This window comes from Castor canadensis, chromosome 17, assembly GCF_047511655.1.
Source record: "Castor canadensis chromosome 17, mCasCan1.hap1v2, whole genome shotgun sequence".
NCBI lineage: Eukaryota > Metazoa > Chordata > Mammalia > Rodentia > Castoridae > Castor > Castor canadensis.
Genome location: NC_133402.1, coordinates 268,338 through 289,612, shown reverse-complemented (window position 1 = coordinate 289,612; position 21,275 = coordinate 268,338). Strand labels below are relative to the sequence as shown.

Below are 21,275 nucleotides of genomic sequence, written 5' to 3'. Positions count from 1 at the left end.
TAGCTCTAGAGCTTGTCCCTACGCAACAAGCATGGTACACCAGTCAACAGGGTCCAGGACATGTACTAACCCTATACACTGATCAAGGGGACAAACAGTGACCACAGTGGCTATTTGTGAGAGCCAATGCCAGCAAGGCAGAGTGGCTCACACTCCACCCCTCTGTGGGAGGGTCCCTCTTACATGGGAGGAGAGAGCAGATATCCAGCTGAGTCAGGTCCTGGGAGCAGGAGCCATCAGGGCCATTTGTTGCCACAGTGACAGTCATATCAGCTATTATTCCTCAAGTTTCAATACTGGTTGACTCTAGAGCCACATTGAGCTATTGTTGTTTAAGGCAAATCTCTGCTTCTGTCCCCCTTGACGCCAGCTTGGTCTTGGGGTCAGCTTTGGCTACAAGACTGTTGGGGAACCCCAACAGCAAGAGTGATGCAGCATGCCAGTTTGGAAGTCACATTTGCCTGATGGGTGACAGGGCAAGAGGACATATTAGTGCTAAGGTGGCTGCCAGTACAGAGTCTGGGTTCAGGGAGGCCCCATTCTGGAATAAACTGCCCACAGGTCAGCTCCATCCTCAGGGTCCTCACCTTTGCTGCCATGTTACTCCCACGGGTTAATTTACACTGATGTGGATGGGAAGATAGCGCCCACTGCAGAGACCTTGTGGCTTCCATGTGATTCTAACAGTAATGTCACTACAGAATTTTTTTTTCGGTACTGGGATTTGGACTCAGGGTCTACACCTTGAGCCACTCCACCAGCCCTATTTTGTGAAGGGTTTTTTTGAGATAGGATCTTGCAAACTGTTTGCCCAGGCTGGCTTTCAACCGCAATCCTTCTGAACTCTGCCTCCTGATTAGCTAGGACTACAGGTGTGAGTCACTGGCACCTGGCTTGTGGAACATTCTTGAAGTGTAAAGAATAAAATGCAACCCACACATAAGGGCCCATGAGAACACTCTGGGATAGGTTTTTGGTTTTCTGCCTTCATAGACACATGCTGCTCCACAAAAACTGGAACCTGCATTTATCTTCTTAGTGCTGCATCTCATGCATGGCTCCATGTCCTCTGTGGAGCACACATAGCCCTTAGTCCCCCTCGCTGAGCTCAGAGCAGATGGAAAATGAAGACTCAGGGATGAGGGAGGCCTGGAGTTGGGCTTATGACCAAAGGGTGACTGATTGGTGATGGGTACTGTGTAGTCCTCACTTATCACAATGGACCACTCAAGGACTTCCTCCTGGGTTTTCTGAGCCATTTTGGATCCAGACATCTGCCCAATTCTAGAATGGCAAATAAGCTGCCTAAAGCCTCTAAGTCTTCCCTTCCCTTACAGAGCCCTCACCTGCCTGCCCACTCCCTACCTCCCATACCCGTGGGCTGGGTAGAAGGGGCAGGGAATGCACAGTAAGGAATGGGCTGAGCCTGAGACCTCCCATCTCCAGATCTGAGATCAGTACTGTCCCTCTTCCTCATCCCCTCCTGAGCTGGTTTGTGGACAGTGGACATTTGTCTATAGCTTGTCCTCTGCTGCGATTTTCTCCACCATGCATTGCCAGGCCAGACCCTCAACACACGTCCTCAAGGTCTGGATAATTTTCTTTGGATCACTTTTCATAAGTGGTATTCCTCCACACATTTAAGTCTTCAAAGTTCACTTTATTTCAAAGTATTCCTTTTTTTTAATGTCTGCATTGAAGAAAATAACTTCAATTTCTGCTCTTAACTTTCATTTCCTTTGTTCCTTGCAAGAAAGTATGAACAAATGTCATGGGAGTTAATCAAATCAAAGTCTCTTGTGGGAAACTCCTGCTCCTAATAAAGGGCTTTTGCATCTTAAAAGACCCTGTTTGTGAAAAGAGGGTGCACATCACTCCATCCCCCAGTGCTCCCCCCCTGCTTGCCTCTCTTCAGAGCCTTCCTCAAGGCCTTTCCAGTCTGGGCCTGAGTGGAGGCCTCCTGAGCTCCCTCCTTTGGTCCTACTTCCATCCCACCTGTTTGGACACTCTCCCACATGCCCATACCACAACCTACCTTAGCAGGGCTGCTGAAGTTTCTCCAGGCTTCCTGACTCCCTTCCTATCCCTGCAGGGAAGGGACCTTGAGGAGCTGGAGGCCCGAGGGTCCTATTCTGGTCCCAGGGCATGGGGATACCCTCCACCGTGGGCTAGGAGGAGGATGGACGTGGACTTGACCTCAAGACCCTGGCCTGGCCACAGCAGCAGCTCTACAGAACCAAGGCAAGCATTGGGGCCCGGGTTTGGGAGTGGGGAGGCAGCCACAGACTAATGCCTGAGAAGTCGTGCTGTCACCCAGGAGTACACCACCCAGGACTGCCTCATCCTTCAGAGGCTGGTCATGCTATGAGTGCTATCTATTGCCTGTGCAGTGGCCACCCACTGTTTCCTCTGAGGCTGAATGGGCTGGGGGATGGCTGCCAGGGTGTTCAGTGCCCAGCACAAGGGACCTGGCTGGACAAGGGTAAGTGTGGCACCTGCTGTCAGCATCCAGGGGAGCTTGTGTCAGCTGAGCAGTACTGCTTTGTCCATAGCCTGGCCCCAGCCTGAGGCACGGTGATGGCCCTAGAAGGGGTCCTTGGCTGTTGAGATGGCCAGTAGCACTTGTCCATGCTGTGCTTTCCCTACAAACAGCAAACCTAGGCATTGGACACTATTCTGAGTCCCTGGAGGCAGGCAGCAGGGCAAGGCCTATGAAGTCTCTGCACATGCTCACCTCAGGCAGGTGCCACTGGTGGGCAGCTGGATGGGAGGTGGCCTGGTGGCTCAGGAGCCCCAATCCAGGACTTCTTTACTTTCCTGGGATCTATGAAGGATGAGGGTGAGCATGACCAAGAGAAGATATGGTGGTAGCCTAAGAGGTGACTTGGGGGGGATCATCACAGTGGAAGCATGTAGATTGGTAAGTGACCACATGCATCTAGAAAAAGGTAGTATGGAAGAGAGACCATCAGGAAGGGTTCTGAAAGGACCATGGGTACTAGTGAGCTTGGAAGGCTTAAGACAGAGGGCAGGCCAGGTAAGGCTGTTTGTCTCAGGCATGGGATGGATTAAGTGCTGGTAGCCTATGGGCAGGAGGGAGTTGAGCTTTAGCTGCAGCCTACTATCTGCAAAATAAGGGGCGTGTGGAGTACCTGTGAGGTGCCAGGCAGACATTACTGTGTAAAGGATAGGGTCCCTGACTGCCATCTGTCCCTGTGACAGATGACATCCTCAGGGGCTGAGATTCCTGGTGCCCACATCCTTCTTGGGGATTGGCTGATGGAGGGCTGAGGCCTGGGTAAGGCCCCCAAATCATGCTGATTCTGACAGGTGGTACTGGCTGGAGCTGGTGCAGGGGCTGCTCCCAGGTAGGGGCTGGACACCCACTTTGCCCTGGAGTGCCCAATGCTGTGAGCCTTGTGTCCTTGCAGCCTGCTGGGCTTATAGACTGACACCAAGATCTCAGCAAGCATGCCATGGGTCCACGGTATGCAGAGTTAGGACATCCAGAAGCCCTCCCACTCAGGCAGGCCTACACTAGTGGGACCTATGGGCAGCAGATGGAAAGAGAACCTGTGTTTGGATTCTGGATGATGCCTGGGAGAAATTAAGGCAGAGAGGCTAGCCCCCTGTGGGGACTTGGCCAATCCTGGCCCACAGCTCTTAGGAGGTTGTGGCTCCTGTCCAAGTAGCAGCCAGCATTTATTGGATGCTTACTGTGTTCCCTGGTCTTGTTTGAGTCCCTGTTAACTGGGGGCAGAGCCCAGTCCACCTTCTTAGATCCTGGCCAGCTGGGGACGGTGGGTATAAAGAAAGGGGAACCTGAGGGGCAGGACATCACTAGAGGCTCAGCTCCTGATCAGCCTAACCCTGCCCATTGGCAGTCCAATCCCTGAGACATCTGGGTAGGTGGTGATGGTCCCTGAGAGACCTTTGGGCCAGGCCTGTCCACCCTGAGGGAAGACAGCCGGGCCTTGGACACCCAAGGTCGCCTTACATAGTTTGGGCCGCAGAAAAGAGTTGCTATCGAACGTGTGCCCCGCGGTACCTACATCGGGCAGCCAGTCTTCTCCGTGCACAGGCCTAGGGCTCACTGATAACCGTAGCCTTCGGGCTACACCCAGAGGTACCTTCCCTACGCTAACCCTCAGTACATTCAGCGGCCGTCGCCCGCTCGGGAGGCCCCAGGTACAGCGTCCTCTTTGCGCCTGAAATCGAAAGATTGCCCCAGTCTAGGGAGGCACGACCCCGCCCCCTAGTTCCGGCTCCGCCCCACGTGTGGCCCCGCCTCACGCCCGAGACTCCGCCCCACGCCGCGGCCCCGCCCCACGTTCTTTACCTCTTCTTGCTCCAGGTCCGTCCCACCCCACGCTTGAAGCCCCGCCCCACGCCGCGGCCCCGCCCCCGCACTTCCGGGCGGCGCCGGCGGGGGCGCTCGGGTGGGCTAGGGCTCCGGGCTCAGGGCTCGGGGAAGCGATCGCGGCCGCCGATACCGCCGCTGCAGAAGGCCGCTCGAGTCGGGCCGGAGCCGCGTCCCCGGGGAGCGGGCCGGGGAGAGCGGACGGCCGAGCCTCGGCGGCGCTCCGCGGCCTGCACCGCTCCGCCTCCGGGCCTCCGGCCGCCGAGTCGCCGCGGCCGCGATGGGGGCCGCCCCGGGCCGCGCCCCCGCCGGGGCCCGCCCGTCCCTCCGCCGCTGAGCGCGTGGGCCGCGCCGCGTCGGGAGCCGGGCCCGGGGCCGCGCCGCCACAGCTGCCGCGCGCCGGTGAGTAGTGTGGGGCTGGCGGGCCCGCTCCTGAGGCGCGGAGGGCCTGCTGCCCTCGGCTGCCGGTGTAGGCCGCGCTAGGCCGGCGGGCGCGGACCCGGAAGAGAGGGGCGCGCGGGGTGCGGGCGGGAGGCGTGTCGGAGCGCAGGCTGTGAGGGACCAGAGAGCGTGTGGGGCGGGGTGCGTGCGGGGAGGCGTGCAGCAGCTCGTGCTGTGCGGACTGGGAGTGTGCGGGGCGCCACGGGTGTGCGCGGCAGGGGATGTGCGGCTCTGAGAGTGCAGATAGGCGCGTGGGCTGCGTTGTGTGCGGGGAAGGTGTGTGGGGTGGGAGACCAATGTGCCAGGGCGGGGGTGATAGGAGGGGATGACGAAGGGAGAGGCCTTGCCATTGGGGTGTGCTAACCGGGAAGGGAGGGGGAGGACCCAGGATTCTGAGAAGGAACGGGGTCTGCAGTTCGGTGAGTTTGTTTGTACAGAATAGTGGTCCATGGGCCTGGGATATGTTAAGGATATGGGTAGGTGTGTACAGAGTAGCTGCTGGGGCCAGGAAATGTGTGCAGGGGTCCTCCCTTTCTCTCCCTGGCCCAGGAAAAAGTTGGAATGAGTGAATCTGCAACCCAAGGAGGTTACTCACTGGGTCTAGGCTGTGGTTTGGTTTGTTGGATACCCAATTGTTCTGGTGTCCGTATCCTTTCAGGTTGGTACCTTGCTGCCAAAGCACAGTTTTCTCTCTTGGGGTTAGGTCTTCAATTCTGTCCTTACCACACACTTGGAATTTAGCCTCTTGTGAAATCAGAGTGCACACTTTTTAGCTGAGTATGAAAACAGTAAAGATAAATCGTTCCTCTCAGGGTTCTTCTCAGCCCATCTCCCAGATAACTGATGAAGAGTTCTTATTGTCCATGCACATCCTTCTTTTTTGCTCACATGCTTGTTCTTTGTACTCATAGGCCCTGTTTCAGAGAACACACAGTCTAACCCTGGCTACCCAGGATAGCAGCACTAGCTGGATTCAGTTTTAGGAGCTTCCTTTCAGGGCAAGGGTGGGAAAGCACATAAAGCCATGTTTTTGTGTTGATTTCAGCACATGTTGACATATCTTAGATTTCTTGTTTTGGAGAAGCTACGTGTACTTTTTTGGGTTAGATAGGTCATTGAGAATTTATGTGATGGGGAAATGGATTAGCTGTGAGCAGTAACCCTCACTCTTCAAGAGTATAATTAACAGACATTTGGGAAAATATTATAGTCATGCTGTTATTTCCACATGCAATGTAAATCGGAAGTTTGGAAGTTATGGTAGAGAAAAATATATATACATGGATATATAGCATCCTCCTTGTTGCCATGGTACCCAGGACTGTATGCCTCAGCAGTGCCTGGGGGAATTTAAAATATGGTATCAGACTTGTATATTCCCTTTATGGAATCACTTTATAGGTGGTGGTTACAGGCTGTCGGCCAGATTCAGTGCTGTGGGCATTGGACTCTCACCCAATTAACATGGCTGCTGTATTTGTGGTGTGTATGTGTGTGCGTCCTAAATGCTAGTGTACTTCTCTGTGGGAGTCCAGAGATTTTGTGAACTGGAGTTTTTCAATGTCAGTAATTTGTGGAGGTGTTCATGTGCTTCCAGGGACACTGAAGGTCTTCTATCAGTCGACAGCCAAAAATAGATGTGAATTATAAGACATATTTCTTCTGGGTTCTGAAAATAGTTTAAAGTGATTTTGATGGACATGGTTCACACATGAAGTAAAGTGTAAGTTTTGAAAGAGAGCTACAGCTCTGTAATCAAGGACTGCATCTTGAATTTGCTGCTGTTTCTGCAACAATAATTCAGCGTCTGTGAAGAGCTCCTGTTTGGCATGTGGGACAAGCGTCTTTCTCCTTTGTGACAACACATTAAATATTTATGGATGCCCGCTGGTTGCAGGACCACGTGCTATATGCTGAAGGTGCTGCTGCAGTGATCTACATGGGAGACACGAGTACCTTGGGAGAAAATGACAGTGACAAGCTTCTTGTTTGAATACACTGCTTAGCTTCTTGTCAGTTTCCAGTGACTTGGTTCTTTCTTAAGGCTAGTGGGCTGTCCCACATCTGTAAGGGTAAGGTCAGGTTGTTGGGGATACATGCCCTCTTTCCTGTGATGGCATCCTGGACAAGAGGGTGGTAGGCATCATGAGCTACTGACATCCAAGGTGCTCACTCCTTGCTGATGGGGCTCACAAAAAGTGACTGCAGTTGAAGGTGTGGGTGTCTGAGCAGCAGAGGGCCCACAGCCCACTGAGGCCTTGACCTTAAAAAACAGGCTGGTCTTGCTGGGGCCAAGATTATAGACTACCTAAGAAGTCATTAGCTGTAGAAATATCATTTGGGGCACATAATTGTGACCCATGCTCCATCTTCCTTCTAACCATCAGCAGCTGTTGGAAGATGTGGTATGTACAGTTTAAGAATGCAGTGGGAGAGGGATTCTATGGAGGCCAAGGGCCAGCACAGTGTGGACTGATGGTCAGACAGCCACCCTTTGTGTTGGCTTTGGGATTTATTTTACAGCCTCTGGCTTGCTCAGTGCTCTAGATGTCTCACCCTGACATATGTAGTTTTTTCTGCAGCCTACTTTTAGGCTGGTCCAGTTACATCATGTTAGGCCGTTGCAGTCTCTCTGTTGGCTCAATTGAGAAGGACACCTGGAGCTCGTGGGCTATGTGGGCTCCTATAGGATACAGCAGGAAAGACCAAAGACCATGACTGAGAGTCCTGTCCATGTCTGATCCAGTATGGTCTCTCTTTTTTTACTTTTTTGTTGTTGTGCTGGGGTACATTGTGACATTTATAAAAGTTCTTAGATATCATAGTTGAATTCACCCCCTCCATCATTTTCCTTTTTCCTCCTTTCCCCATTCCTGGTAAAATTGGAAGTACAGACTGAAGTATTGTTGTTTTCTTTTCTTTTTTTTTTTTTTTGTGGCATTGGGGCTTGAACTCAGTACCTCATGCTTGCTAGGCAGGTGCTCTACCACTTGAGCCACTTCCCCCAGGCCTCCAGTATGGTCTCTTTTGCACACCCCACACAGCAACACAAATTGTACTTCCCTGGCCTCTGCGAGGATAGGTGGTTTGGTTTTCAGCTTAGGGAGTTAAATTGTATGAGCTGTATGCTTCTTAGCTAAAAAACATACTTTATCTTCTCTGTCCCTCCAAGTCCCCAGTTAATCATTTGCTAGCAGAAGAGAGCCTCCTTGTAAGAAGAGGTGTTAGCAACCAAGTGCAGCTTTGTGCATTTCTAAGATTGTCTACATTGGTGATGTACAAACACCTCTGCATGTGGGCCATGTCCTTTATCGCTTGTCCATGTTTTTTTTTTTTTTTTGCAGTACTGGGGTTTAAACTCAGGGCCTATACCTTGAGCCACTCCACCAGCCCTTTTTTTGTGAAGGGTTTTTTTGAGCTATGGTCTCTCGAACTATTTGCCCAGAGCTGGCTTCAAACCTCAATCCTCCTGATTTTTGCCTCCTGAGTAGGTAGGATTACAGGTGTGAGCCACCGGCGCCCCGCTCGATATATGGTATTGAAGGTGACCAGTGACTGACTGCTTCTTTAGGTGTGTGTTGAGAGTTGGAGGGACATCTTACTGTGTGCCCTCATGTTACAAGGCATATCAAATATAAGGTGACACAGTAGGCAGAAAACATAGACTGTGAACTTGGAAGTTACTCACGGTAGTACCTCATGGTCTGTAATGTTCCTCTTTGCCATTTTGAGTGTTGCTAGGGTGATCATTCTTACATGTGAGGCAACAGTGCGGGTTGGGGCTAGAAGCACCCTTCCTTCCTCTAGCCTTCCTGCCCCTTGATCACTCAGTTCTTTAACCAGGATGGTGGTCCTCAGGCCCCTGGTCTCTCTGTGGGGTGCTCACAGGAGGACACTTGAGAGACAGTTGTCCTTTGTGTTCTGGGAATTCACTTAGTATAAGAGGCATTCCTATATTTGTAAGCTTCCAGAAGTTTTCTTGATGTACAGCAAACTTTGTGGCCAAAGTATGTCTCTGCTGGAAACCTGAACCGAGTTTCTGCTTTGAGCGGGAGTGGGAGGGCCTTGCTGCGTGTCTCAGAGAACCTCCAGTTGCTTCCATGAACCACCTTTCCTAATCCTTGTCCTCTTAATGGTTTCAACAGGACAGATTGATTCCCTTTGGAGCTGTAAGTACTGATGTATTAGGGTCAGCGCTCATTGTTCATTGACGCACAGAGTCCCAAAATGAATATCCAGGAGCAGGGTTTCCCCTTGGACCTCGGAACAAGTTTCACCGAAGATGCCCCCCGGCCCCCAGTGCCTGGTGAGGAGGGAGACCTGGTGTCCACAGACCCAAGGCCTGTCAGCCACAGTTTCTGCTCTGGGAAAGGTGTCGGCATTAAAGGTGAGACTTCAACAGCCACTCCAAGGCGCTCAGATCTCGATCTGGGGTATGAGCCTGAAGGCAGCGCCTCCCCCACCCCACCGTACTTGAGGTGGGCCGAGTCACTGCACTCCTTATTGGATGACCAAGATGGGATCAGCCTGTTCAGGACTTTCCTGAAGCAAGAGGGCTGTGCTGACCTGCTGGACTTCTGGTTTGCCTGCAGTGGCTTTAGGAAGCTTGAGCCCTGCGATGCAAACGAGGAGAAGAGGCTGAAGCTGGCTAGAGCCATCTACCGGAAGTACATCCTGGACAGCAGTGGCATCGTGTCCCGGCAAGCCAAGCCAGCCACCAAGAGCTTCATAAAGGACTGCGTCATGAAGCAGCACATCGATCCTGCCATGTTCGACCAGGCCCAGACAGAAATCCAGTCCACCATGGAGGAGAACACCTACCCATCCTTCCTCAAGTCTGACATTTATTTGGAATACACAAGGACAGGCTCAGAGAGCCCGAAGGTCTGCAGTGACCAGAGCTCAGGGTCAGGGACAGGGAAGGGCATATCTGGATACTTGCCTACTTTGAATGAAGATGAGGAATGGAAATGTGACCAAGATGCAGATGAGGATGATGGTAGAGACTCTGCTCCCCCCAGCAGGCTTACCCAGAAGCTCCTCCTGGAGACAGCTGCCCCGAGGGCCTCCTCAAGTAGACGGTACAGCGAAGGCAGAGAGTTCAGGTGAGTCTGGCACAAGGTGTCCATTTTCTGTGCTCACCTCTGAGATCTGGAGAAGAAGCAAGGGAAGAGTGTTATGGGTGGCTTTGTCTTTTAACCCAACCAAACTGAATGTACTGCTTTATTATCTATTTATGATACCTTCGTCTTTGTCATTAGATTTTTGTTGTTGTTGTACTGGGAATTGAACTGAGGGTCTTGCAATTTCTGGGCAAGCAATCTACTTTTTGAGCCTTGCTCCCAGATAGATTAAAAAAAAAAGAAAAAAAAAAGTACACTGGACCCCATTGTTCTCATTCTAGAGACAACTCACTTTCAGCCCTTAAAAGCATAATCCTTTCCTAATAAACTTTACTCTTACTTTTACTGTAGAAAAAAAAAAAAAAAAGAATTGTAAGCTTGGGCCATGCTCAAGTAGTAGAGCATTTGCTTTGGACTGAAGGTGTGGCTCAAGCTGTAGAGCACCTGCTTTGCAAGCATGAAGCTCTGAGTTCAAACCCCAGTCTGACCAAAACAAACAAATAAAAAAGAGCACTTGCTTTAAGAAGGTTTTTTTTCTTTTTTTTTTTATTGGGACTGGGATTTTAACTCAGGACTTCATGCTTGCAAAGCAGGAACTCTTAACACTTGAGCCACAACTCCAGTCCATTTTGCTCTGGTTGTTTTGGAGATAGGGTTTTGTGTACTGCTTGGGCTAGCCTCAAACTTCCATTGTCTGGATCTCAGCCTCTCAAGCAGCTAGGATTACCTAGCTGGTGTGAGCCACCATCATCTGGTCCTGCCTAGTAACTTTGAGATCCTGAATTCAGTCCCTGGTACTGCAAAAACAAAACAAAACAAACAAAACACCTTCATTTGCTGGGCAAGGTAGCTCACATCTGTAATCATAGCTACTTGAGAGGCATAGATCAGGAGGATTGTGGTGCCAAACTAGCTTGAGCAAAAAGTTCCCAAGACCCCATTTCAACCAATAAAAGTTGTGCATGGTGGTATGCACATGTCATCCCAGCTTTTGAGAAGTGTAGATAAGAGGATCTCAGTCTAAGCCAGCCTGGGCATAAAACAGCAAGACCCTGTTCAAAAGCTACCTAAAGCAAAAAGCGCTGGTGACATGGCTCCAGTGGTAGAGTGCCTGGCTGAAGACCCTGAGTTCAAACTCCAGTACTGCCAAAAAAAAAATGTAGAGAATATTTTTTATCAAGAATGGCCTTGTTGAGTGTGTGGTGCATGCCTATAATCCAGGGTACTCAGGAGACTGTGGCTCATGGATTGCAAATTCAAGGCCAGCTTGGGCAACTTAGTGAGATTCTGTCTCAAAAAAAAATAAAAAGGGTTGGGAGTATAGCTCAGTAGTGTGAGTCCCTGGGTTCAATCCTCAGTACTACAAAAAAAAAAGCACTAAATGGCTTTGTGAATCATTTGGAAAATGGGAATGCTTAGAAGTCATAATGAGGCTTAAACTTTACCCTTGAGCACTAAAATTCTTGTCTTTTTAAATAGAAGATGGATTTTTTTTTTTTTCTTTTTGTGGCATTGGAGTTTGAACTCAGGGCCTCATGCTTGCTGGGCAGGCACTCTACCACTTGAGCCACTCTGCCAGCCCATAGTAGATTTTCTTGTTACATTTGTTAGAGACATTATCCTTTGGGCTTAATAATAGCAGGAAAGGACCTTCACATACATTGGTACTTAGAGAATTCTGTTGGTTGCTTTTTGTAAGGATCTTCTTGAGATTCTTCCTGGAGGCTGAAACAGTGGGGGAGTGATTTTTGTGTGGTGAATTGTCCCAGCACTCAAGAGAACTTTGGGGAGCTGCTCTTGGAGCTCCAGGATTGGACATTTTGCTTTACCAGCAAAGCATTAGGGTTGTGGTGTTGTCAGTGCTCAGTAGCCCAGGATGCTCTGCTTTCAGGAGTATGTGAGTAGGGACACTCACAGCTTTGGGAGGAGCAGTGATCTATGGAGAAGTTGCTACCACTTTGAAACCCATTTCTTCACTTTTTCTTCTCTGTAATCACTACATGGTTACAGGAAGCTCATTTGGCTTTTGTGTTGGCATCTGTTGCACTTGTGAGCAGAGTACTTGCATTTCCCAAGAGCTGGGGACTGGGGGTTGGGCCTGCCATTGACCACTGCTGACTTAAGCATAAGCTGAAAACTTGTCCTCAAGTGCTGAGACTGGTGGAGTTAAAAAATGATACCACCAAAAAATAAATAAATAAAAAAACGGGACCTGGGAGCTGGTGGAGTGGTTCAAGTGGTAGAGCACCTGCCTAGCCAGTGTGAGGCCCTGAGTTCAAAGCCCAATACCTCCAAAAAAACTAAGACACCAGTTCTTCAAGTTTTCTGGGACCATAGCACACCATGAGGAAACTGAACACTGGTAAATCAACAGAGGGTTAGACTTTTAGACTTTTTTTTTTGGCGGTACTGGAGTTTGAACTCAGGGCCTACACCTGGAGCCATTCCACCAGCCCTTTTTGTGAAGGGTTTTTATCAGGTAGCTAGTCTCTCAAACTATTTTTCTGGGTTGGCTTTGAACTGTGGTCCCCTGATCTCTTTCTCCTGAGTAGCTAGGATAACAGGTGTGAGCCACCAGCTAAAAACATTTTTAAGATGGTACTACAGGCCAGGCATAGTAGAGCATGCCTGTAATCTTCCAGCACTCCTAAGAGTTAGGAGGATCACAAGTTCAAGATCAGCCTGAGCTATATAGTGAGACCCTGTCTCAAAAAAAAAAAAGATGGCACTAAATATGAGGGCTGGGCTGCAGGGAAAAGATTAGCTCAGTTCTGATTTCTAACTTTAAAAGCTGCTGAGGGGCTATCAGAGTGACTCAAGTGGTAAAGCACCTGCTGCCTAGCAAGAGTAAGACCTGGAGTTCAAACTCCAGGACTGCAAAAAAAAAAAAAAAAAAGCTGCCAAGCTCATGCTGGAGCCAGCCCATTGGTCTACTTTCAGTTCTTGGTCATAGCAGCAGCTCTGTTGTTTCACTTTTTGGTTTGCTTTATTTGTAATAAGCAACTTTTGCTGCAAAGTTAATAGCACATGTGGGCTGCTTCTGTTAGGTAGTGCTTAACCCTAAGGGCTTTGGTACTTTTTTTTTTTTTTTTTTCAGTGCTCGGGTTTGAACTCAGGGCCTACACCTTAGCCACTCTACCAGCCCTTTTTTGTGATTGGTATTTTTGAAATAGGGTCTTGTGAACTATTTGCCCAGGCTGGCTTTGATCTGCAATCCTCCTGATGATCTCTGCCTCCTGAGTAACTAGGATTACAGGCATGAGCCACTGGCTCCTGGCTTACAGTTTGGTTTTATTTGCTGTCAGGGAGTTGGTGGCAGAGAACTCTGGAGTGCAAGAGTACTGTTGGACACCTATACCCTCCTGCTTGAGATTGCCTGTGGTGTAGTTTTGTGGTTTGGAGGTCTCTGGTGTTGGGGGTCATTTATTAGCACTGACATGATACAGATCCAACATGGATTTTTTGGGGTTTTTTTTTTTCTTTCAGTGCTGGGATCTAACCCAGGGCCTCACACATGGTAGGCAAGCACTCTACTACTGAGGAACACTCCTCCCCCAAGGTGCGAATTCTCATTTGAAAGCATTCTGTTTGTCACACAGGGGTGCAGTTAGGAGGCATTCAGTTGGGAGTAACAATCCAGCACACCTGGGCTTAAACAGGGACAGGAATTGGTTGACTTTGTTCATGTGCTTTAATCAGGACTTCAGCCCTTTACTTTATGCGCCACTGACCCTAGCTCCTTGCTGACTGCCTTTGTTGGCTCCCTTGTGCTGGAATTAGCTACTGCAGTGAACTTAGGCTCTGGGCGCCCTTGTTTATGATTACTTTCCATAGCACCTAAGGAGGGCTCTGCATTTTCTCAGCATGGGGAACACTAATGCTGCTGTGACCTGCATGTCCCAGCATGCTGAAGGCTTGAGGCTGTGCTGTTGTGCTTAAACCATGTAGGGCCATCTTGGATGAAAAGTGAGGTGCTCCATCCAGACAGGATGGCTTGGCTGTTCCTCAGTGAGGGAGAATGGGCTCTCAAAGAATGATGGGGGTTAATAGGGAGAAGAAAAAGGAGAGTGGATGCTGAAGAGGTGATCAGCAAGCATTGATTGGGGAAGGAGGCATTAAAGCAAAATCTATTTGGCTAGGAGACACACCTTCACAGTGGACAGCAGGTTAATGAAGTACAGAGGGCCAAATCTAGAACAGCACAACATGGAGGGAATTGGGGTACTGGCCTCCTTGCTATGTGTCCCTGTGGTGTGGGGCTGCTCTGCTGTTCTCCTGTCCTTATTTGTGCTATGTGTGCTGATTTTCATGTAGGTGATTTGAGGAAGGTCAAAATGAGTCTTTTACTTAGCTCTCTATCGAAACAGAGGAATGAGATACATTGGCTGTTTTCTGCATTTGCATGCTCAACATGCATGCATTTTGAGCCTGTGGGCCCAGGCTGCCCAGAACTCAGCTCCCTCCTTTGCTTCTCATAGGCTTTTTCCAGTTCTTGTTGCCTGTTGTCAGTGGAACTTGAATTTTGATCCTAACTTGGGTTGGTTCATATGCATCTTTTTTTTTCCCCCTCCCAATCCTGGTGACCCTAAGAGGTGTGGTTTAGTTTTTGTTTTTTTTTTCTTCTTTTTTTTTTTTTTTTTTTTAAACTTGCTGGGGATCTAACCAGGGCCTGGTGCACACTAGGCAAGTGCTCTGCCACTGGTCTATATCCCCAGCTCAGCCAGTTTAACAGGTGTGAATTAGCAGAATCTGGCTATTTACTTAGTGATTTGGCAGTCAGGCCTAGGACTGGGACACATTACCTCTGAAGGTGGGCCTAGTTCACAGGTGCCATCCAGGGCTGGCTGGTCTTCTGCCAGGACGTATTGGTAAGGCCTAAAGCCAGCCCAGCTGCCTCAGCCTCCAGCTATCTCGATGCTGGTTTATTTATTATTACTATTTTTTTTTTTGATACTGGGGCTTGAACTCAGGGCCTTCACCTTGAGTCACTCCACAAGCCCTATTTTTGTGACGGATTTTTTAGATAGGGTCTATGGGCTGGCTTCGAAACGCGATCCTCCTGATCTCTGCCTCCCTTGTAGCTAGGATTACAAACGTGATACACTCCACCGGCATCTGGCATGCTTCTGGTTTTGACTCTTAATGTTTCAGATGCTTTCTTTTCATTTCTGTTTGTTGCCCTTAAAGTCCTGCCTTTCTCTTACTGCTGTCCTTGAGGCATGAAGCTTGAGGGAGAGAGTATGTTCCCAATCATCTTCCACATGAGTGTCTGGTCCAGGGTGTTGAACTCCTTTCCTGGACAGATGATCTTGGAACAAAGGTGCTGGAGGTGTTCCCTGACAGGCTTAGTGTGCAGTTGTGGGGTTCTTAGGTGGAGAGTTTGTGAGTGTTCTTACTCGCCTCATTGGCTTAGATGGCTCCCTGTCCCTTCTAGAACTCATGTTTTGTTTTGTTTTTTGGTGGTACTGGGGATTGAACTCAGGGCCTTGCCCTTGCTAGGCAGGTGCTCTATCACTTGAGCCATGCTCCCAGCCCCAGAACTTATGCTTCTTGCTAGCAGGTTGCGCTTGGAGAGATGTCCAACCAGATAGTGATCACTGGTCTTTCTGCCCTGGTGTGCTACTTTCTCACAGAGTTTCCCTTTCTGTGTATACTTTGCCTATTTGATTTCAATCTAAAAAGAATTATTTTTGTTTAGGAATGTCCAGTGAAAAGGGTTAAAATTATTCCTCAACCAACCAAGTGAGTGGAAGAACCATCTTTCCCCACTAAGCTGTTTTTTCTGCTCTGAGAATTTAGGAACCCTAGCTCAATGACTTTGCAGGTGGTATTTTGTGGGGTATGACCAAGAAGAAGTGGTTACATCTTTCAGTGCTTATCTGTAAAAATGGGAACAGTGCAGTGAATATCTGATGAATGAAAGTGCCGTGGAAATGCCACAGATAATGCCAGGGAGGGGCTTAAGCCCTCTGATTTCATCAGGCGCTCATTGGTTTCAACTTCAGCTGTGCAGTATCTCAGTTTCCTCCAGACATAGCTTCTACTGGGCACTGGTAGAATTCACATCTGGGTTGCACATGGTTGCAAAGATAGGGCAGTGACTGGCACATTCAGATTTTAATGCCAGACTTCCTTAAAGTGAGGTGTATTAATCCCTCACCCAGATATGATCCTCTCCTAAGCTTCCTTATCCCAGAAGTGGCACCACTGTCAGTCCAAACCTGCCTCATTCATTTACCATTCAGTGGAATGGTGTTAGAGCCACTGTATGCCCTTTACCTTCCCACCACCCTCCTGCCCGTATTCTGCAGGAACCTCTTGACAAGGTCTCTGCCTCCCCAGTCCTGCAGCAGCAGAGGGTCTTTTATAGACGCTGTTCCTTCTACCAGTGCTGCAGGGCCTTCCCATTCCCTAGGAGTGAGACCTGAGGTCCTCAGGACACAACATGCTTCACTGGACTCACTGTGCTCTCTGCATTTATGAATACCCCTCAGTGGAGGTAGAACTCTGAAATTATATATTCTCTGCTTTATCATGTAAGGCGCAGAGTCTAACATCTTTATATGGAGTCTGTGAAGTGCTGTGGTTAGCTATCAATAAGACTGAAGAATTCTGGAACAGAGAGAAAGGCCCCTTTGCCTGGGTCGACTCCAGTTCTGAGTTTCTGGGAGTGGTGATGCTGCAGTGTGTTTATGAATGGAAAGGCTTACAGATGGCACATGAGCAAACATTATTTATGGAGGCTGTCTGCATGAACTATGCAGCCATGGCCCTGGAAGGCAGCAGCTGTTTCAGGATTGGTGTGTTTGGCTCAGGGTGCTGGCATGTGTGTATTTCATTGTGGGAACCATGTGAACTAGCCTGGAACTCCGCTGCAATAGTAGGTCAGCTGCCTAGTGATCTGCCCTATTTCTGGGTTTGTGTGCCAGTCAGTATCAGAGATTCAAATTTGGTTCTGGTCTGTCAGTCTTTCTAAAATCCCAATGTCATGTGCCCCAGTTTACTCTGCAGCTCTTGGGGACTGTTTGAGTCATGATGTTGTTGGGGAGCAAGGCTGTCTAATCTTTCAGCCTTGTCCACTTCGAGATTGCGTTCTTGTGTGTGGAAGAAAACAAGCTTTGCTTATTCCGCTGTGTCCCCTCAGTAAGAATGCACTGCTTTGTGAGCCATTGTAGTTCCTTTCAGAGCCTGAGAATTCCAAAAAAGTATTTGATCTGCAGAAACAACTCAGGAAATGTTTTTGGTCCCTTTGGTTGCCGGGGGCTGGCCTTCTGACTTTAAAATAAGTGCAGCCTCCTACCACTTTAGAACCTTCCAGGAAGTGGTAAGCAGACGTGGCAGTGAGGGATCAATGTCCTCTCTCTGGCTCCATGGAGAGCTGGACACTTGCTATGTGGATTGTAGTCTCAGATCCAAGCTGTCTGTGAACCACTGACCCTTCTCATAGCAAGTTGGTGCAGCTCTGTCGTTTGGATGGTTGTCAGCCCTGTGTTGTATGTCTCGGTGATTGGTCATTACATGCAATCCTTTTTTTTTTTTTTTTGGTGGTATTGGGGTTTGAACTCAGGGCCTCATATTTGCCAGGCAGGTGCTCTACCACTTGAGCAATTCCACCAGACCTTTTTTGTGTTGGGTATTTTCAAGATTCGGTCTATGTGAACTATTTGCCCAGGCTGTCTTTGAACCACAAATCCTCCTGATCTCTGCCTCCCAAGTAGCTAGGATTACAGGCAAGAGCCACTGATGCCTAGCTGTTTTGTTTTGTTTTTGAGGTAGGTTACTGCTAACTTTGCTCAGGCTGGCTTTGAACTTGAGATCCTCCTGTCTCCACCTCCTTAGTATCTGGGATTACACATATGCAGTATCATACCCAACTTTCATTTGACCTTAATGACTTCTTCAGTCCACGTGCAGCTGCACTGGGGGTTAGGGCTGCTGCATGTGAACTGGGGCACAGTCCCTTGTGGCATCTGGGTTGCACACCTGCCTTTGGGTTGTCACTTTCAGGCCTCTATTGAGGCCTAAAAGATGCATGAGGCATCTCTTCCACATGCCACCTTACACATCAAGATTCGGTCTTTTCATTCCTGAGCCATGTTGGGCCATGCATTTCCTTTCTCGTGCTTTTTTTTTTGGTACTGGGATTTGAACTCAGGGCCTATACCTTGAGCAACTCCACCAGCGCTTTTTTTTGTGATTTTTTTTTTTTTTTTTTTTTGAGATATGGTCTCAAACTATTTGCCCGGATTGGTTTCGAACCTCGATCCTCTTGATCTCTGCCTCCTGAGTAGCTAGGATTATAGGTGTGAACCACCGGCGCCTGGCTTTTTTTTTTTTAATTGAGGTAGGGTCTTGATACTTAGTTTAAGCCAGCCTTGACCTGTCACGATTCTCTTGCCTCAGCCTCCTGAGTACTGGGATTACAGATGTGAACTAACCATGCCCAACTTCTCTTACACAATTTTTTTTTTTTGGTGTGGTACTGGGGTTTGAACTGCAGGTCTCACATTTGCTTGGCAAGTGTTCTACCACTTGAGCCATTCTGCCAGCCCTTTTTCTATTGGGTATTTTGGAGATAGGGTCTTATGAACTATTTGCCTGGGGTGACTTTGAACCTTGATTCTCCTATTCTCTGCCTCCTACGGGAGTGATCCACCAGTGCCTGGCTAACCCTATTTTTGTGTGTGTATTTTTGTGTTAGTTAATAATTGCTTCACCTCCCATGCCCTCCATCAACTTTGTAACGTACATGTAAGTGTATGTCTACATTGTAACACCTGTTGGAGTAACTACTTTTTCCTGGAGACGTGTCCTGAAGCCTTCCATATTCCTACTTCAGTTGAAATGGTTACTCCCCATGCATCCTGTGGTACTAGGTACTATGGTGCTGGGCCTATGTCATGGTTGTGTTGTGGTGCTGGGTGCTCTGATACTGCTATGCTGTAGTGTTGGGTGTCACTGGTATGTGTGATGCTGGGTGCTGTGCTAATGGTGCACGTGGTTGGGTTGAATTTAGGTTGAGTGTCCCTTGAGTCTGGAGCATTGTCCTCTGTGCTGACATTGAGCTGGATGGGTCTGATCCTGCTCCTCCTGGCCTGTGGCTATGAGTTCTCTCCCAGAATGTGTCTGGATGCATTCTTTGTTGGCACTGTTGTTTCATAATGCAGTGTTTTGTTCTGGGGCTTTTTTTTCCTTCATTGCACTGAAGACACTTGTCCTTCAGTTCTGGGATGGCTTTCATGCCGTTTCTTTAATAATTCCTTCCCTTCTATCTTCACTGTTTTCTCATTTTAGAACTCCTGTGATTCATATGCTGTGCCCTCTGGAACAACCCTTTACATTTTAAATCTCTTGTTCCTATCTTCCATTTGTTTCTGCTGTGCTGTCAGATCTTTCTATCACGTTTTCCCTACCCTTTTCTGAATAAAATCATCCTTTAGTTGTGGGTTGACATTGAAGGTCTTTCCAGAAGAGTTCGTTGTGCTTTCTTTTCTTTTCTTTTTTTTTTTGTCTGTCCCCTCACTTTTTTTGTCTGTCCCCTCACTTTGACGTAAAGATAAGGCTGTGGGAATACCTTGAAGACTGTTGTTCTTGAAGTGCTCAGGCTACCTCAGGCTTTCTTGGTTGGAGTCCCAGAAGTTAATACTGTAGGTCTTTTTCTGGGGGTGATTTGCTTACTGAGAGAGCTGCTTCTGTCTCATTCTGTGGGACTATGGGATGTTCTGGGTCAGTGTTTGGACATAGACCTCATCTCTCTTTTCAGACCTTATCTCTAAATCAGGAGCCTGTCATATTAGTTTCTAATGGGTTGCCCCTTCTGTGCCCTGGAGGGTATGTGAAGCCAGGCCTACCTGTGAGACACGTTGAGTATGGTCGAGGACCTCCCCTGGACCTACCCACTCTGCATTGCTGCTAGACAATACCCATTCCTGGCATCTCACCCTGCCTGCCCCTGGGAGGGAGGCATTGGGTATTTATCTTCTTTTTACCATGAGATTTAGTGGAGGAAATGTGCACCAGCCAGTTAGAGAGGGTCTCTTGTGACTCCACACAATATGTAGCTGGAAGTGATAGTATTACGAAGGTATTTTTTCAGGGAAGTTCACTTTGGGATGCTTGTGAGTAAAAATTCCATCCTCCTCAGGAACACATTCTGTGCAGCTGGTTTTCTTGTGTGGGACACAGCTGAAGTGGTGGTATCTTGGAGTAAATGTGGGTGAGCAGCTTGGGGATTTTGTTCCTGGATCCTCCTGAGGACCTCTGTTCATTAGAGGAAATCAGTCCTTCCCTGGCAGTTACAGCATGTAACCATGAAGAAAAGGAGAAGGGAAATGTTGCACATGGCCTCAGAAAAACTGAGTCTAGACAGGAAAAAGGCGTACTGTGTGGCCCAGCGTACACACCACTGGCAGGGACATGCATTCATTGAATGTCTGCATGCCAAGTCTTCTCCAGGCACTAGACTTCACCAGGAAGCAAAACAGTCAGAATTCCCTGCATTCATGGAGCTACCATGCCGAGGAGGGAGAGATACCACGTAAGAAGAAGATGAGTGACACACAGCAGGGGACAAGTGCTGTAGGAAAGGCAGTGTGGTCTGGCAGGGGAGGGCTGCAGTTTAATAAGTTGGTCTCAGAGGGACTTTTTTTAAACTAGTCGTAATTTTCTTTTTTTTTTTATTACCATATTATTGTATTGGTGGTACATTGTGACATTTACAGAAGTTCTTACAATATATCATAGTTGAATTCACCCCCTCCATCATTCTCCTCAGATGAACTCAGTGTAGGATCCATTATTTCTTAGGTCCCTCCCTTTAGTCATCAGTTCATTGATGGTATAATTTACAGTCCTAGGTGAATGCAGACAGCAAAAGAAGAGGTGCTGTGAGTCTCTATACTGATTTGGGAGATGGAGCAAGGAGGAGGCTGAGAAGTCCTGCTGGGGAGGTGGGAGGAAGCTAGTGGTATCACATAGCTTCATGGAAGCCAAAGGAATAAAGTGTCTCAAGAAAAGCACAGTGAGTTACTGCTGAGCCTTGCCAACAGGTGAAGACAGGACTGTCCAACCATTAAGTTCAACAATGTAGAGATTATTAGTGACCCTGAGTCATTGGGTCCCTGAGTTTTGGTGGAGTTGGGTAGTAAAAGCTTATTTAAAATAACTTTCAGGGTTAGCTTTACACAACTTGGAGCCCTTTGAGAACAGACTGTGGACTGTCTGATTTGCAACCTTGGCTTGAGATAATGTCTTGCAGCTCTGCTTTTGTTAGATTGTATTAAAAAGGACTGACTGTAGCCATGATGCAGGAGTGTAAGACCTGCAGGATTTGGTGTCCTTACATATTTGCT

At 48.5% G+C, this 21,275-nt stretch overlaps 1 protein-coding gene across 2 annotated transcripts in view; it reads left to right on the top strand.

Moving 5' to 3' along the window:
• Nucleotides 1–4,685: 4,685 nt before the first annotated feature.
• The window catches only part of Axin1 (axin 1), a 49,276-nt gene continuing 32,686 nt past the window's right edge, over nucleotides 4,686–21,275 (top strand). The window contains exons 1-2 of one of the 2 annotated variants that reach the window (XM_020176799.2): nucleotides 4,686–4,762; nucleotides 8,947–9,906. In XM_020176799.2, the coding sequence (XP_020032388.1) occupies nucleotides 9,029–9,906 (878 nt within the window). In that variant the 5' untranslated portion in view covers nucleotides 4,686–4,762; nucleotides 8,947–9,028. Of the gene's footprint in view, nucleotides 4,763–5,150; nucleotides 9,907–21,275 lie in introns of those variants that run through there. The other variant, XM_074059955.1, reaches the window with a different exon arrangement.